Below are 19,062 nucleotides of genomic sequence, written 5' to 3' on the forward strand. Positions count from 1 at the left end.
AAAAATAATTATAGTAATAATAATTTGACAAAAAAAATATATTAAGAAATTTATTTATAAAACATCTTATGAAATACATGTTAATATGTAAAAAAAAAAAATATAATATTAATAAAAGAAATAAAAAAGTAATTTCACCAGATTTCAATTTTCTACCGTTACAACAAATGTTGTTAATATTATATATATATTTATATATATTTATATAAAATAATTTTTATAAAGCTGTTATGATAAAATAATTATTATTAGTTTGATTATTGTGTATATTTATACATAACTTTGTACTTGTGAATTAAGAGAAATTAAAATATAAAAAAAAATTTTGTACTCTAAAAAATAAGAGTTTTTGAAAGAATAAATATATTATTTAGCCGTTATGCTAATTAAGCTCAAAATTATTTGAATCAATATAAGGAAAAGTATACTAATTATAAGAAGTGTGTAGAAAGTATTTCATAAATATTACAAAAAAAAAATATATATATATATATTGAATGTTGTAAAAAAAGAGAGAGAGAAGAGAATTATAAAGTATGAAGAAGGCAATAGCAAATTTCTATAAAAACATTCCATATTACCAATAGTATGTCAATTGAGATCAACATTGGCGCCGTATTATCACATATAACATCACAATTATTAGATATTTTTTTTTTCTTAGTATTTACTTCTATTCCCTATATGACTACTACTATCACAATGAATTTTATATTCAGCTTGTGGACCAAATTTTAAGTCACAGGGAATACACTCAATATGGGTTTGAATTAATTTAAATACATCTGTACACCCTTGGCATAATATTGATTGATGATTTTTAAGGTATGCTTCAGATTGAAAAACATTTGTACATTTTGGGCATGCCCAACCAACTTCAATATCAAGTGATTTGCAAACTTTAAAATCTTGAGAAGATATTACTGATTCAAGAGAGGAGAATGGTAAACCATCTTGGGTAAATGTTGTTGAAGACAAACCATTACTAATACTTTCTTTAATTTGTTTAACAACTGATTTTGAAACTTGTAACATATCAATAGGTGTACCAAAAATATTAGGATCACAAAAAACATTTGGTAATTGTGTACCACTAATACTATTCATAAAATTCATTGAAAATGTTGAAGCATCAAAATTTAAACCACCAATTTGTTTTTTAACAACACCACTACTACTTTGTTTAGATTGAAGATTTTCTAATAAATTATTAAATTGTGGAAAATCATTACTAGAATTATTACCATCATTATTACTACTTTCATCACAAGTAGATTTAATTTTCTGTATATGTTCTTTTGTAAAAATATGATCTTGTAAACTGGTATTTGATTGATTAAAATTTACATTACATAAATCACATCTATTAAGATTACTGTTAAGAAAATTAATATTTCCATCATCTGCATTATTTCTACTTTTTCTTTCTTTGGCACGAGCATTTTGAAACCATACTTGTACGACACGTTTATGTAATCCTATATGACTTCCCATTATTTCACATTCAGGCATTGATGGTGTTTTATATTCATTAAAAATGCATTTCATGACATGAACTTGTTGTGGTGTTAAATGTGTACGAAATCTTTTTGAATTATTTACAATACTATTTGGTGAATTTCTTTGTACAGAACTATCACGTGGAGACCTATTATACGATGCTGGAGATACAGAATTTCCTAGTGAATATTCGATAGTACTATCATCACCTTCACTATTATTACCTTCATTATTACTTTGAACATTACCCAGAGATGCTAGATTAAGTGGAAAAGTTGATAAGAATGCTAATGGGTCAGTTGTTAGAGAAGTAGGGTTATTGACAGTCATCGTTTCATCATTCTCTTCACTTACTACATCTGGTAATAAGTCTACATTTAATAGTAAAAACATATGAGGCTGGTCTGCATGTGAAGTAGTAATATGGTTTAATAATTGTTCTTTAGATGTAAATATTGTAGAACATGAAGGACATCTTTTTCTAAAAAGAGATTCTTTCTCTTTATTTTTGCACTAAAATTAATTAATTGATAAACAATAATTAATTAATATTAATAATTACAAATAATTAATAAATTAAAACTTACAAATTTTAACATTCCATCATTATCTTTTTTATCTTTAGTAAAAATTTTTAATAATTCATCTGGTAGAATTCCACCAATATTATTATTTGATATTTTTTTAATATCATTATTTTCAGAATTAGTTATACTAAAAATATTATCTAAATTACTAATTTCAGCTCTATCCTCCTCACTTAAACCTTCTTCAACACTTTTATTATCACTTTTTAATGCTTGCCTATCACCTTTATAGCAAACTTTTTGTTGATGTTGTATTAATTCATAATACCTTTGAAATACTAAGTCACATCTTTTACATTGAAAATTACAACCTGGTGTTCGGACAAATCTTTCTGCATTATCACCACCAGGATGAGATTCATATATTTTTCTGGCTTTTTGACGGGCATTCTGAAACCATACAACAATAACACGAGGAGATAATTGTAATTTTTTAGATAACATCTCTAGATCATCATCTTTTGGATAAGCTTGTCTTTCAAAAAAATTTTGTAATGTTCTTAATTGATGATCAGTAAATCGTGTTCTATTTGCTCGCCTTCCAGAGGCACTTGTCATTACCATAGAAGCAGTAGAATTCAGACTACTATTAACATTACCCGTTGAGGGTGAATTCATATTTCCAGATGGTACATTAAATGTATTTAAACCTGGTAATAAATCATTAGGATTACGTAATGAATTTTGGAAAAATAAAGCAAATGGATTCATTGCTGCTGTGACAAATGGATTGTTGGCATAAGCTTCCAATATATTATTAGATAATGGTGTACCAGTATTTGAGATATTATTATTACCACCACCATTACTACCACCACTATTACTATTACTATTATTATTACTTTTATTTGGTAGTTGGGAAGGTACATTAACTGGTAAATTGTTAGCAGATAAGGGTGAAGATAATGAAGTAGTTGTTGTAGTAGTAGTATTATTTGTACTAGATAAATTATTAATACTTTTTGGTTTTAGAGAAACAGAAGATTTAAGATTAGTCTCTATTCCTTTATTATTACTAGCTTTTTCCTCATTGGTTGGTAAGGATTCCTCCTCATCGTCATCCTCAACATTTGTAGGAGTATTAATTAAATTATTATCATCTTTTAATGATACTATTTTTGCTTCACCAGTTTTTTCATAAGTATCTAAATCAATACTAACTTGTGGTGGTACACTAAAGTTATATGGAGAATCTTTATCACGTTGTCTTTCTTTAAATAATGTATTTCTAAACCAATGTTTTATTACTTTTTCTGGTAATGATGTTTTAATACTCATATCTTTAATTTGTGCCTCTGATGGACTATTATTTATATCAAAATATTGTCTTAAAACTTTTAATTGATCATCTGAAATTCTAGTTCTAGCTCTTTTTTGAGGTGAACATGCACCAGCATTTGATAAACCAACAAATGAATTTAATGAATTTCCTAATGATGATGTTGATGGGGCAAGTGGATTTGATGATAATAAAGAATTTGTTGATATATCTTGATTATTTATCATGTTAAAAAATTGTGTATTAAAACATGGCATACCAACAAGCATTTGCATCATATTCATTTGTGTATTTATATCCATATTTAATGAATTTGCATTTCCTACATTTACATTACTCTCATCTAAATATAGTAAAATAAATAAATATATTTATATGATAAATTTAAAGAGAGACAACAAAAAAAAAAAAAAAACATACCAATACTATCATTTTTATTATGCTCTGGATTAGGGCTACTACTAGTGCTAGAGTTTTGAGATAAATTATCACTACACACTTTTTTACAACTATCATCTTTACTTCTTTTAACATTACCTTCATTTTGATTCATCTCACCACCAGGTGATTGAGAAACTTTTCTTTTTAAATTTACATTAGATGGTGATGTAGGAGTACTACTTTGTCCAATAACCTCCTGTCCTTCTTGACTATTTTCTTTATCTTCCAATAATTCTAAATTAAATTTAAGTTTTTCCGTAAAATTTTCTATTACAGATGTGGGAATGTCTGTTGAATGAATCTAAAGAAAAATATCAAATTATAAAATTTTATATTCTCACAATATTAATATAATTTATAATACATATTATATATATAAAATAAATATTTTTAAAAAGTAACAAAAGTTTATTATTAAATAATTTAAACATACCTGTTGATAATGAATTTTTAAAGATAGTAATGAAGAAAATTCATTTTGACATATATCACATCTAACCTGACAAATATCACCTACTGTTTCTTTTGACAATCGAGCTATTTTTGTTCGGAGGATATTTAAATCACAAGTAAAATTAAGATGAGAAAGAATGGTTTCTAAACCAAATTGATCTAACATTTTAACAAAATCTACTCCTGTTGTCATTGACTGTGATGAATTTTCTCCTGATGTATGGGTTGAAGTTTTTGGAACTGTTCCCCCATTATTATTAACAATTGAATTAAAACCTCCAAGCATGTTAAACATGGCAAAAGCGTTTTGTTGTTGTTGTTGATGCTCAATAACCATTGAGGCGAAGGCCTAGAAATATAGAAAAAAAAAATAAATAAATATTTTAGGAGGAAAATAAATGAAGGTAATTAAAAAAAATAAACGATTATCAAGCTGTGTGCTACCAACTAAAACTACCTATCATTTCTATCATATCAACCCAACAACTAATCATTTTTGCTTGTTTTAATTGTTCCCCCAATCAAATAATTACAGTTGATGTGTAAATATATAGACAAGGAGAATAATGAAAGAGGACAACATCATTCAAATTGGGGAGCGGTAATTATAGATAATATAACAGTGAATTATTTAAATTCTAAATTTTTTTACCTTTAATGGAAAAATTAAATATATAGTGAAAAAAAAAAATAATAAAATTAAAAAAATAAAAAACAACCTAATAATCAAGAAGAAATAGAGGTAGATATAATTATGAAGCTTATTATATTAAAATTAAAGAAAAAAAGACAGAAGGAAAAAAAAAAAAATTTTTATGGTATGCCTTCCTAATTTTTTTATTGAATGAAACTTAATTAGGATACTATCTCTCTTTTTCTCCCTACTCACTTCTGACAGCTGCTCCTGCTTTTTTTTTTTTTTTTTATAAAAATAAATTACCTCAAATAGCATTATAGATATATTTTGAAATTTAAATGAAGGTTAATTTTAGTAGGAGGAGGAGCAATTATTAGCTATTTAGTTGAGAGTATAACGATAGATGATTTTTAACTAATAATTACCATCATGTTAACATAATATCAATTATTTCTCCTTTTCCATATATAAAGTGTCTATCTCTAAACTGCTAGTAAAGTTTTATGATCGTAATGGGAATTTTAATTAGTCGGCAAAGTCATTATCATAACCAATACATTATAAAATACATCCTGATTTGATGAAATTGGTTCCCTTACACATACCCTCAAATATAGATGTGATATATATTTATACATTCTACATCTACGTATAAATAAAAATTTATATATATATATGTATATAAATATATATATATATGAATACAAAATCATTACTTAAAGGGGCTTTAAAGAAGATTGAGGTATTGTGGGATGACCTTGTGCTTAAATAAACAAACCTCTAATTTCTAATTACAATTATTATAATTCATTAAGGTGAAATTTTAAATTTTTGTCAAATATATATATATAAATATGCCAGATGGAAAAGATACAATGAAATAAGGTAATATTCGTGAAATTGAATATTTAATAAGAAATAAATGCTAAGAGTTTATTTGGTTGTAGATTGATAATCGTGAGATAATGGTATAAAATAATGAGAGTACAAGTAAACATTCTCAGTACAATGAAAAGAAAAATTTTTGATTAAAGGATCTCGTAAATTGTTTAATTGTAACAATACAAAAGAAGAATGAAAAAAAAATATATATAAAAAAAAGATAAATAACATATGGTTATCAGAGGAGTTGTTGTCATTCCAATAACAACAATAATGATATATATATATATATATATATGTATATATATTCTTATTCTATATTGAATCATGAGGTAAAAAAAAAATAAATAATAAAAAAGACTATTTGCCAATTTTCATTTAATCATCAACATAAAAGAATGTGTTAATTAAAAACAAAAATATAAAAGACTAATCAACATGATCTTTTCTTTTTAATTTATAAATTATATACTTTGAAATAAATAATTCTATTCAATCCAAACTACCATCATCATCATTACAACTCTCTTAATCTTTTCATTCAAGTTATAAATTTACTTTCATTTTCCAAAAACAAAACTATAGACCTCCATATAAATAGACAATCATAATGTAACGAGTGCTAATGACAAACTAATGATAAAATGAATAAATTTTAAACATAAATATAATAAAAAGGCAAGTGATAATGAGTGTCGTCGTTTGGTGTCGTCAACTACCCCACAACGCCACAGACTATTTTCTGTATATATATGTATAATTTAGCATTTAATACAAAGTTTATATTGTCAAAAATCAAAAAAAGTTTTTCCAATGTTAGGGTAAACTTCCACAATATACATTTATAAAGTCTTTTTGATAATATAAAGACTAATTCTTTAAATAATTATGATGTTTAAAGCGGTGTCTATTGATGATTATTTCAATATATATTATATATGTGGTTGTGTAATTAAAGAAATTAAATGATGAAAAGAAAAGTATGAAGGAATGAAGGGGGGGAGGGGGAAGAAGAAGGAAAAAAAAAAAAAAAGAACTTAATCATTGCCGTTGGAATAACAAGACACATTAATTGAACACATAGGATAATTTGACATTAAAAAAAAAGGTTGAGGATGGGTGAGCAATTTCAAAATTAGGCACGATTTCGGAACGATATAAACATGTTCAAAGAATATAACTAAAAAATTTTAATATATATATATAAGAAAAAAAAATAGAATACATAATAATTATATTATTTCCTAATTTAATGGACACTTCCTATTTATTAATAAAAAAAAATATTATATTTCCATTCTCATTATTGACATTGTTAATTGAGAAAGGTGGGTCTAAAAAGTAAGATATAGAATTAGAAATTAATACTTTACAGACAGTTAGCTGTCCTAAGTACCCCTAACAATTAAAGAATAGAATAAAATTAATAAAAAAAAAAATCCAATTTATTATAAAATTTATTCATGAATATTAATAAAGATATAATGGCATCCCTATTAATAAATATTAACAATACAATTCTTTTTCACTAATAGAATGAATTAATTTACATAATCAACTCTCAATAAAATTAATAAAAGGAACAATCTTTGTATAGAAAATTAAATGGCAAAGTTTTGATTTATATAATATAATATTAAATTGTGAAATGACACAAACAAAAATTTATATTTTATACATAAATAATGTACCTGAATGCTTTTTACAAAAATTTTTGATTAATAAATAATCATCATAAATTTTATACATAATTATTAATTGCATTATATTATTATTATTATTATTATTATATTATATTATATAATAATAATAATACAACTAATTATAAATTACAACCAATTCCACTTGTTGATTGAAATTTTATATACACAATGAGTGAAAAGCAAATTATGAAGATTATTGAGAGGAGAATAAAAATAACACATATGTAAGAAGAGGCAAGGATAATTTTCCTAGTAAGGTAAAAAAAATATATATATATAAAAATATATATATATAATGTTTAACTTTTATAAGTGGATAGAGGTAAGATGAAGGCAAAAAAAAAAATATATAAAATATAAAATTAGTAAAATTAAACTGTGAATGAAAAAGTTATGAAGCATGAAATAATTTGATTAAGGTAATTTGATATAGGCATTTAACTAAAGAAACTATAGTAATAAGACATGATTGAGATGTTTAATTTTGATATTACAAAATTATAAAAAGGTAAACGAATGTAAAATGCTCATATTTAAAGTAATGAGTTGAATTGAGGCAAAGGTGATCGCGACAATAATAAAATACTGGTACCTTTTGTATATTTAATATCACCTCAATAAACCAAAATTTGTATTAAACATTGATAATCATTAATACTATTTTGTTAAATTGTGATATTAGAATTTTATTTTAATACTGTTAGATGGAGAGGAAAGTTAGGAGGAAAGAATGATGATGATGATTGCTTAATATTAAAATAATGATAATATTTTCTATAAATATTTTAGTTGTTTAATATTTAAATGATATAGGCTTTTGTTGACATTATTAAAGAGAGATTTTTATTAAAGTATTTAGCATGATTAAAAGGTTGGGATCTTTTTTTTTTGGTGACTAAATTTTATATAATATATATATACATATACATTAATACATATATATATATATATATAATATTTATTAATAATAACAATAATAATAATATAAATCTAATATATTCTTGTGATTGCTTTTTAATAAAAATAATTGTTCAAAGGATGACTGAAAACATTAATAAGTAATATAATTATAAGATGATTTTAAAGTTTAATTGATAGAAGAAAAAGCAATGATTTTAATGGATAATATGATAAGAGAAAGAAACAAGCTTTAAATAAAAATAAAAAGGTCATGGAAGGAGAATTTGAATGAATGATTTTGAGGTGGAAAATTATTATTATTAATATTATTACAATATTTAATATATTTAATAGGACCAACTTACACTCATAAATTATGAGTCGAAATGGGAGTGCCTTTTATCTATACACATCATTATTGTTATTGCATAAAAAGTTAATGTAAATTATTTGATTATTAATTTAGTGATAAAAGGCGGGTGCCTTTTTAGAAGAATGAGTTTGAGATGGTTCGCTTAACATTAATAGTTAGATTAGAGATGATACCATATATTAATATATAATATGTATATATATGTATATATATATGTATTTGTAGGAGAGTATAACAATCCTATCATATTATTAGATATTAATAAAAAAGACTTTACTTTATTACTAACAACAATTGTTATGATAATTTACCCTGTTTTGAAAAGAGTGAAGACAAAATCAGTCAAATAATATATATATGTATGTATATACATACACATACGTATATATATAAATATATATATATTTTATATATATTTTGATAATTCTAAACATCACTAACTATCCTAAAGTTATGACTTATATATATGGTTAAAGTTGCCTAAATAATAATAATGGGAGGCGCTAATAAATATTAAAGTATTATAAGTTTTAGTCATAGTGTGATGAATTAAATTTTAAAGCTTAATAGGATTAAAGAGAAAAGTTGATTTAAGAAGAGTCATGAAAAGGAGGTATAAAAATAGTTAGATTCTTCTACAAGGTCGAGTCTTTTTAAATATACAAAACAAAAATGCAATTGATAGGTACTTAACTATTCATTTTAATAATTATTATTATTATAATAATAATAATTTTATAACTTAATAAGTGTTAAAATATTTTTAATTAAAACAATCCTTACCTTTTCATTTAAAAGAGTTTGCCCAATGGATTTACAATTGTTATCATTATTAGATTCTGGTGTTGTATATAATTGAAGGTCAGGACAAACTTCACCATTTGAAACCATTTCCGGAAGTCTATTTAATTGTAATTGATGAGATAATGAATTTAAATGAGCATCTAATGCTGATGGACTAGCATAAGATATATTACAAATATTACATCTATAGTTACTTGTATTTGGTAAAGAATCTTCTTCACAAGAAGGTGGAGTTTTAGATAAAGCTTGTTTAACCTAAAATAATTATAAATAAAAAAAAAAATATATATATATATATATATATATAGTCAAAAAAAGAATGAATATATAATTCTTATATGTATGTGCCTTTCTTTTTTTTTTTCTTTTTTTATTTTATTTTTTTTTTTCTTACCTCGTCAGACAAAGAAAAATTAGAACTTTTTTCTTCTAACATCTTTTTGGCCCTCTCCAAATGAGATAGAGATTGATGGTGGGTTGACAATTGATGTTTCTCCTCAAAATTGATACCACAAAGTTCGCAATAAAAATGGGTATTTGAAATGTGATCTTCCAAAATAACTTTAGTGTCAAAAACCTCTGAACACTTATTACATGGATATTGAACATTAAATAAATGTTCAATTTTATGTATATTTAAATCTGATTCTTGTTTAAAAGCTAATTGACAGTTAGAACAACAATGCTTATATTGACTTCGAGCAACTACTTCCACCCTATCTAACTTTTCACCCTTCAAAAAATATTCTAATAATTGTTTGTCTTCCTCCAAATGCTGATTAGATGAGATGTGGGCTTGGTAGGATGCTGGAGATTCTAAAATAAATTTATTTATTTATTAATACAATTTTCTTTTTTATTCTATTATTTTGAAAGATGTTTGTTACAAATTAGTGAGATGGATTAGATATGATAATAAAATAATGATAGTTAAATCCAGTTGTCTTTTACTGCTAGTAATATAAAATTAAGGACAATTTTTTGATAACATTTAAATCTGTCACCATCAACAAAGATAGTTACACACGAAGAAACATAATTTCCTAATATATATGTCTATATCTGTCTTCTACCGTATACTTCATTTCATTGCTTAACTAATTACACAATTAGCCGAATCATTTAACAAAGGCAAAGTGTTAGGTGTATGTATATGCCCCTCTCTCCTCTATCATCTAACATCACTACAACCACTATCTACCAACAACTTTAAAATGAGCTTTAAATTTTATATTTAAATATAAATATATATACATATAAATGTAGTAGTTTTGTCTCCATAGTGGTCCCTTCATCTAATATTTTTCCAAATCTTAATGTGCTTAGTTTTTTTTACAATCTAACCAAAATATAAATCTCTATCATGTACTTTTTTTTTTTTATCAACTAAATATTCTCATTTTCTTTTCTACTTCAAGAATGGTAACGTATTGTGAAATGAAAAATAGATAGATAGATTGATAGATATATATATATTTATATAATACGTACATATATATATATATATATGCATATATAAATAAAATTTTCTAAAAACGGGACAATTTGAAGTAAAAATATAATGAGGAACATCAAAGAAATTTTGTTTGTTTTCTTATATAAAAATAATTTCTTTATTTTTTTTTCTTCTTTTTTAATCAAATAATAAAAAGTAATTAAATAATAAAAATATATTAAAAGTTGATGATAGAAATTATAAAAATTGATTGTTATAAAAAAAAGTATATAATAGGGAGATGATTGAAATTTAAATTATTAATAAAGTTTAAAATTAATCCTATTTATATTGTCATCTCCATCAATTTTCTCCCTCTCTTTATATAATTGAAATAGAGATATATATATAAAAATAAAAATGGAAAGGGCATCATTTTCAATTAAAAGTCAATTGAATCAAAGCATTGTTATTATAATGTAATGGTAATTACTGAAAGCAAATATGATGAAAGATTACATGTTAGGAGAGGTAATAAAATATGGGGTCCAAAAAAGTGTAGGCAAGTATATGATATGGGGAGATAAAAAGGGTCACCGCTAGTTTTGTTTGTGAAAGGAAATATCAAATGAGGGATTCAAAATGGATTGATAATGAAAGACAAATGGAATGGTAATAAAGATATTTAATTGATCATAATGTTTTATATAAAGAAAAGAAGATCTTTATTCATTTTCTATTATGGATAATAATATTATATATATATATATAAATATATTATATATAAATATAATGCCGACATATGCCTTCACAAGGTGACACACACTATTATATAGTTAAACCATAAAATTTATAATTAAGTTTTAATCATTACAATTAATTTTTTATTTTTTTTTTTCTATAATTTTATAGTTTTGTTTTTTTAAAAGTTTGGGATAACATACCTGTTGAGAAGATACACTCTGGACAAAGTAATCGGGAATCTTTTGGTAATAACTTCATGGACAAATCATTTGAGAATGAATCTTCACCTGAAAAGACAGCTGTAAAATAATAATAAAAAGTTATTTATTATTCGTTTATGTAAATAAATAAAAGAAAAGATGAATATTATGGAATTGAGTAAGTATCTTTTTTTTTTTTTACTTTTAAAGTAAATTGGATCACTCTCTTATTGTTAATGTATATAAAATATAGATGTAAATCAAAAAGCTGATTAGCATAATGAGCCTCCTCCTAGTGAGGTATTAATTTTGAAGGACAACTTCTGCTCCTTGTAATTAATAATATTTGGAATGCCTTTTAAGACAAATGTATTTAAATAATAAAATGGAAGATAAAGTTGTTGGGATAGAAATTTAGATGGTTTACGTAATAAGCTTAAGTCTTGACTTTTTGAATAGACTTAGAAGAGTCATTGAATGATTAGTTTTATACTCTAAATATAGTTTTGGTAAAAAGGAAATGACTATTTTAATTTTTAACTTCATCCTGTTCAAATAAATAAACCACAACATGGTATCTTTTGATATTTTAATGTTCCTTCAAATGAGTCAAACTTTTTCTTATATATTTATAATATATATATATATCTGCATCTCAACTTGGTATCTTCTAAATTTGTTTAAGCATATTTAAGACAAAATGTGTGATAACTTTATTGGACCCAAAGTGAACTGGGTTAAATAGTCCTCCAGAGGATAGATGTGCAAGTTAAAGGATAAATATCAGCAATGGATAAAGCTAATGAGAAGATAGATACAAAGAAAGTTGATTACTTAAATGTTTTGAAAGAAAAGTTATATTTGATAAGAACAATGAATTTAAAACTTTATATGTTAAGATATAGAAATTTATATATTGTCAATTGAGAAAATAGTTATTTTCTAACTATACTATATCAAAACTTTAAATTGGTTAATATTTTAAATTTATAACTTAACTAAATATGATAACTACTAAATTGTAAAGGGTTGGTTTGGGATTGTAATGAAGTGGAATGAGGGAATAAAAGTATTGTGTGAGATTATTGAAAAATAATCTTTTCCTAAAACTTCAATATTTTTCATATAAATCACCATTATCTTTACTCTTCTTTACATATAATGTTGTAATATATCAATGTTATACAAAATCTTGTTTTATAAAACAAAATTTTTTTTTTATCCCATACTGTGTATAATCTTTAAAAGAAATCAAAAACTTACCGTTTCCTTCATTACCATCATCACTAATTTCTAAGTTAGTTGACTGACAAGGTGGCGCCTCTGCCGTTGTTATCTTCATACTATTTTTTGTGCCAGTATTAGTTAGATCAAAAATATGAGAATGATTAGAAATATGCTCTGTAATTTAAAATTATTTTTAAAGAAATAAAGATAAATATATTAAAGTTAAACAAATAAATGACTCAAAAGTAATTGATCATGAAGTTTGTTTACATTGAGAGTGCAAAATTAATAATGAAATGATTGAATATTTATAATAAGAGGTACCAGACTCTTGTCTTCTACCACCTTTTACAATACCCATACAAAGACAAAATTTTTGAGGTTGTAGGGAATTAATCATATAATTTGTCACTTATATCAAGACTTGTTTAATATCTTGGCCTATTCTTCAACCTCTTTTCTTAACACCTTTTCTCGACAATCATAGACAATATAATATTGAAAGATATATATATATATATAATATATATATATTATATATATATATATAAATATAAATAATATATGTGTTCTTGACGCTGACTCAAAAAGCAATTAGAATTATATACTTAGTTAAAGTAAAGAGCGACTCAAATATGCCTCAATTATTATTGGCTAACCCATTTAATTTACCCATTACTGTAATAATTAATTTTCTTTTCTAAGGTGTGAACTTAGATGATAACAATGCTTAATTTTCTTTTTACTTCCTCTAAATATGTGTCGGGACAATTTGCACATGAAAAGAAAAACTTAGTAACAATAAGAATAATTTAAAATATTTTCTTTTATTTAATGCTTTAATGTTTCTCCTAAACCGTCAATTTTTATCTTTCTTCTAAAAACTCTCCATTATTTAACTCAAGTTTTATAGTAAATTTTGAAGCATGTATACACATCCATAAATATTCTCAATTTCACCCCTCCTTATTTTTAATACTTCAAATAATAATAAGGAGAGGCAACCTTAAGTAAATGGGTGTAATGATAACAAAATATTGAAATATTCTAAGACATAAAGCAGTTATAGATATATATATATATTTATATATATATAAATAAATTTTTTAAATATAGTTGTTGTCTACCAAAGAAGATATTATATAGAATATAAGGGGATTAAATTTAAAAATATAAAATATATAATATAACGTATATCTTTTTTTATTAAAAAAAAAAAAAACCTTAAATAGGCATAGGAAAAAGGTAACTAAAAAAAAATTAAAGTTTATATATATTCTATATGTATAGTATTAAATTTTTATATATATTTTATATATATATATATCTTTATAATATATTAAATATATTTAGAAAAAGAATAAAAAGGAAATGAATTGGATTGTTATTATTTCTTTTCATAACCAATCACCCAAAATGAATAATCTTCAAATTGTTTTGTATAATAGTGATAGATAGAAGTATATGATGAGGCTAAGGTGATGAAATTAATAGATTTCATGTTTTTATACTATTATGAAGTTTTTAAAATTAATAGGTGTAGAAAACATTGAATAGAAATTGTCATTTGGATGATTTTGTAATATATATAGTATTTTTGAACAATATATATGTCAACAAATGACGTTACAATTATTAAACATACCTATTTGTTCATGCTCATTATTAGTTGTAAAGTTACAATACTTGCATTTCTTCAAAATTTCATTACATTTTCTTCCATTTACCTGACCATCAGAAGAATTTGATGAGGAGGATGAGGAACGTTGATCACCTAGATTTGTTCTTGATGATGTTGTTGAAGTATTTGAGGAACTTGAATTAACTAACATATTTAATCTACTTTGATGATTTTGTCCCTCTGTATGTTCCTTGAAAGCAGAAGAACTAAAAAGAAATTAAAAATTTTTATAAAAAAAAAAGAAAAAAAATTTTTTTTATAAAATGAAAAACATTAGAATGAGTTGGAATAAGATAGTTAAAAAAGAAAATGTGTTATTAAGTTTTTCTTATCAAAAAAAAAAAACCATTAAATTAACATATCATTAATCAAGAGCCAAATTTATATATCAATTTGCTAATAAAATAAAGGACTCCTTTTAAAAGAACAATAAAATCTTTATATTAATAATAATAATAATAATATAATAATAATAATAATAATAATAATGATAATATACAAAATGAAATGCTATTTTAATACAAAAATATTTCATCCTTTTCTCTCCCTTACCACCTCATAAATAAAAATCTTTTCATTAATATAAATAATAAATCATGAAAACATTATACACTAAAGTCCCATTTACTTCATTACATTATTTAACCACAATTATGTAATGATATTTTTAACAAACATTAATATAAAAATATATTAGATCAACAAATTTTTAGAAATCTGTCATTAATGTACTATGTTTATAAATAAAGGATAAACTTATTAATATAAATGTTTATGTAGGAGAGAGTGTTAAAAAGTTAATTTAATAAATATTTCAATTGGTTATGTAAGAGGATTTTCAAGATGATATAAGAATGATTATCATTTAATAGATATCATGAAAAGAAAATATTTTTAAAGATTGAGTAATTGAGAGTATATTAAAAAAAAAAAAATAATATATATGTATGTTATTAATAGTTGTATTATAATAAATAATATGAAAAATTATTTATATTATTAAATAATAATATAATAAATTAATCTTTTTTATTCCTCCTACATTATTTATAATATAAATATATTATATTATATATATAGTATAGATAAATATATATATATATAGTATATATTTATTATATATATTATTATTAATATACATATTAATATATATATAAATATATTATTATTATTATTATATCTCAAGAATATATTTAGAGTTAAATTATTAATCAAGATATAAAAAGTTTTATTTATACTTATTTAAATAACATGTTTAGAAACTCAATATCCTTAATAAAATCAGACATCAGAAAAGTTTAATTACCTCTATGCGATGTTTATGATTTTAATTAATGTTCCATAAAGTGATTAGACAAATATTTGTTGTTAAACTTACGATGAAAATAATTCTTGACAACAACGACACCTTACTTGGACGGTGCTTTTGATGGTGTTTAAAGAAGATAATGTTGATGGCCCCAACACAAATTGCTGGTTGCTTTCACGCATATGATTTACCTAAAATATTTTTGTGTTATTTATTAAATAATAAAATAATTTTCATTTGATTATTATTGTTGATGACAACGTTTTCTTAATATAACCCAAAACTCATACTGAGTTAATTTATTTATTAATAATATTAATCTGATTTACTTTCATCATCAATTTTAGTTATGCTTATATATTTATTAAGAAAACACTAAAAGACTATTTTCATTTTACCCTAGGAGTTCTTTTCTTTTCTTTCAAAAGCAAGGCACTCAAAAATAATATACATACATTTATAAAATATATATATATATATAGTCATATCATTTTTATTCTTATTAATTTGCAATATTTACCGTACCACGCACCTGATTAATTTAAATATCTCACCCTAATAAGAAAAGTGTTAATAAAAGAAAAAACCGGAACTGAGTATGCAAATAAGGTCACACATGTGTTCAACACCTTAACACAAAGATAACATTTTAAGGGGACAGATAGAAATAATAAGTGCTTACTATTAAACAAGAAGAAACTTTAATGAAAGTAAGTAAATGAAAAAAAAAAAAATTTTTTCTATTTGATCTAAAATTCTTCGTATTTATAATAATAATAAAATTATATATTTACTACAATATTATATATATATATACATATATAATAGATATAAAACGATGACTTTTCAAAATTGCGTGTCTTGTAGATAGTATTAGTTAGTTTTCTCCTCTATATCTCAAGATATCTTATCTTTTCTAATTGATGTATATTGAATTAACCTTTCATAAATATATAAAACACTAATATGTTTAATGGTATAATTGTTATTTTTAGTTCTAAAAATTATCCAGTTAACTTAACTATATTTATATGGATATCTGCTTATGTCAAGAATTCTAGATAATTTTGACGAAAACTATTATATATCATAAATATATCAATTAAATTTTAAATAACACTTAACAAAAAGATCTCTTCTTTCATTTAAATAATAATATCATTTAATATTTAATCGAATATATAAATTTAATACTCATTAGTTTTAAGGAAATTTTTTTTTTTTTTCATATATATTAAAAAAAAAAAAAAAACTTACTATTTGCACTCTTTGAAGATGTTTATCAGTTCTTGTATGTAATTGAAAATTAGCCTTGAGATTAGTTGAGTAAGGGCATAAATTACATTGATATAGTCCACCAATTACATTTATATCACCTACAGTTGTACCGGAACGATCCTCCTCTATATGGCGAAGCATTTTCGTTATAGAGGTAGATGAAAAATTACCACAAATTAAGCATTGAAAATTATTTTCCGTTACAGATAAAGGATCATTATCAATATTTGGTGTTGTTGAACATAATAGTGAATTTAATGAATTATGATTTCCAGAATTATTATTATTCATATTTAAATTATTTATAGGAATTTCTTGAACAGCATGAAGATGTTTATCAGATTGCATATGTATTGATAAATTACCTTTTGTTGTTGTTGAATATTTACATATCTCACAACGATATGGTTTATAACCACAACTATAACTTTCTCCTCTAGCTAATTTTGGATGTGGTGAATTAAGAGTACAATAAAGACAATCTACATCAATTTCAGAATGTTTCTCTTTCATATGTATTTCTAATGTTTCCTGATACTTGTAATGCCAATTACATTTTGGACATTTTAATGTTTTTGAAGAATTCCTACTACTTGGTGTTGACATTATAATAGAATTATTAGAAGCATTACTAAACATCTGTGTAAAATCACCATTCAATAACATTGAATATGGTTCTGTTAATAATTGTTGCATTATATCATTAGGATTATTATGAAAGTTATAATGATTCCCTGTATTTGATTGATCAGAAGATTTAGACAAATTCATTCCTATTTGTAAGTTAAATAATTTATATACACTAAAAAAAAATTTTATAATAAAAAAAAATTTAATAAAAAAAAAATTTATATATATAAAAATATATATCTATATTTATATATATATTATATATAAGCATCATATTTATTATGAAGAAAAAAAAAAACAAAATATAAATAGAAAATTTGTTGGGGGGAATAAAATAAAATTTGTAAAATGTTAAAATTTGAAAATCATTCTAATTTCCAATTAAACAAGTTAGCTATATCACATAATCATTCTACAGTTTCAATGCTAATACATTGGCATGGCAATTAGTAATGATAAAGCTAATTTAGCTAAACTTAGTTAGCTGATTTAGAAGTCTAACTTGTTATCCTCTTAACTACAAAAGTTTTGGATGGTTAGGAAGATAAGATATTAAATAGAAGAATTAAATTAGAAGGGAGAAATTAGAGACTTGATTAGAATTATGGAAATTAATTGAAATAGAGGGTTTGAAAAGTTAATAAAAATGCTTTGTTAATATATTTTAATTTTAAAGAGGATCTAATAATACCATTAAGATCAAAGAATGGCGCCCTTTGGTGTTAAGTTATTTACCACATGTGTATATTACTTAACTACCATTCTCATCTAATTATCATTGGTGCCTGTAATAACAATGTTAATAAGTTAACACGAAGCATCTTAAAAAAAAAAAAAAAACATTCTTCCTCCTACAGTAAAGGGGTAGAGAAATATGTGAAAATATTCTTATAACTGTGCTAGTAAATAATCTATAAAATAATTACACTCAATGAAGCTTTACTTATTACCATAATAATATTTAAAGAAAAGTATATAGTAAAAAGAATCGGAAATGAG

General features: G+C 23.3%; 1 protein-coding gene across 1 annotated transcript; it reads right to left on the reverse strand.

Annotated features, from left to right (window-relative positions):
• Window positions 1-660: 660 nt before the first annotated feature.
• SRAE_1000323900 (Zinc finger protein 2) lies at window positions 661-18,204 on the reverse strand (the record flags this gene model as incomplete). The annotated part of the gene is made up of 11 exons (XM_024650406.1): window positions 661-2,013; window positions 2,088-3,709; window positions 3,787-4,108; window positions 4,241-4,609; window positions 9,539-9,814; window positions 9,954-10,375; window positions 11,939-12,025; window positions 13,202-13,339; window positions 14,811-15,052; window positions 16,225-16,346; window positions 17,413-18,204. The coding sequence occupies 11 exons, from the start codon at window positions 18,202-18,204 to the stop codon at window positions 661-663; spliced, it is 5,745 nt and encodes a 1,914-aa protein (XP_024504187.1).
• Between the last annotated feature and the right edge of the window lie 858 nt (window positions 18,205-19,062).

This window comes from Strongyloides ratti (assembly GCF_001040885.1).
Source record: "Strongyloides ratti genome assembly S_ratti_ED321, chromosome : 1".
NCBI classification, from domain to species: domain Eukaryota; kingdom Metazoa; phylum Nematoda; class Chromadorea; order Rhabditida; family Strongyloididae; genus Strongyloides; species Strongyloides ratti.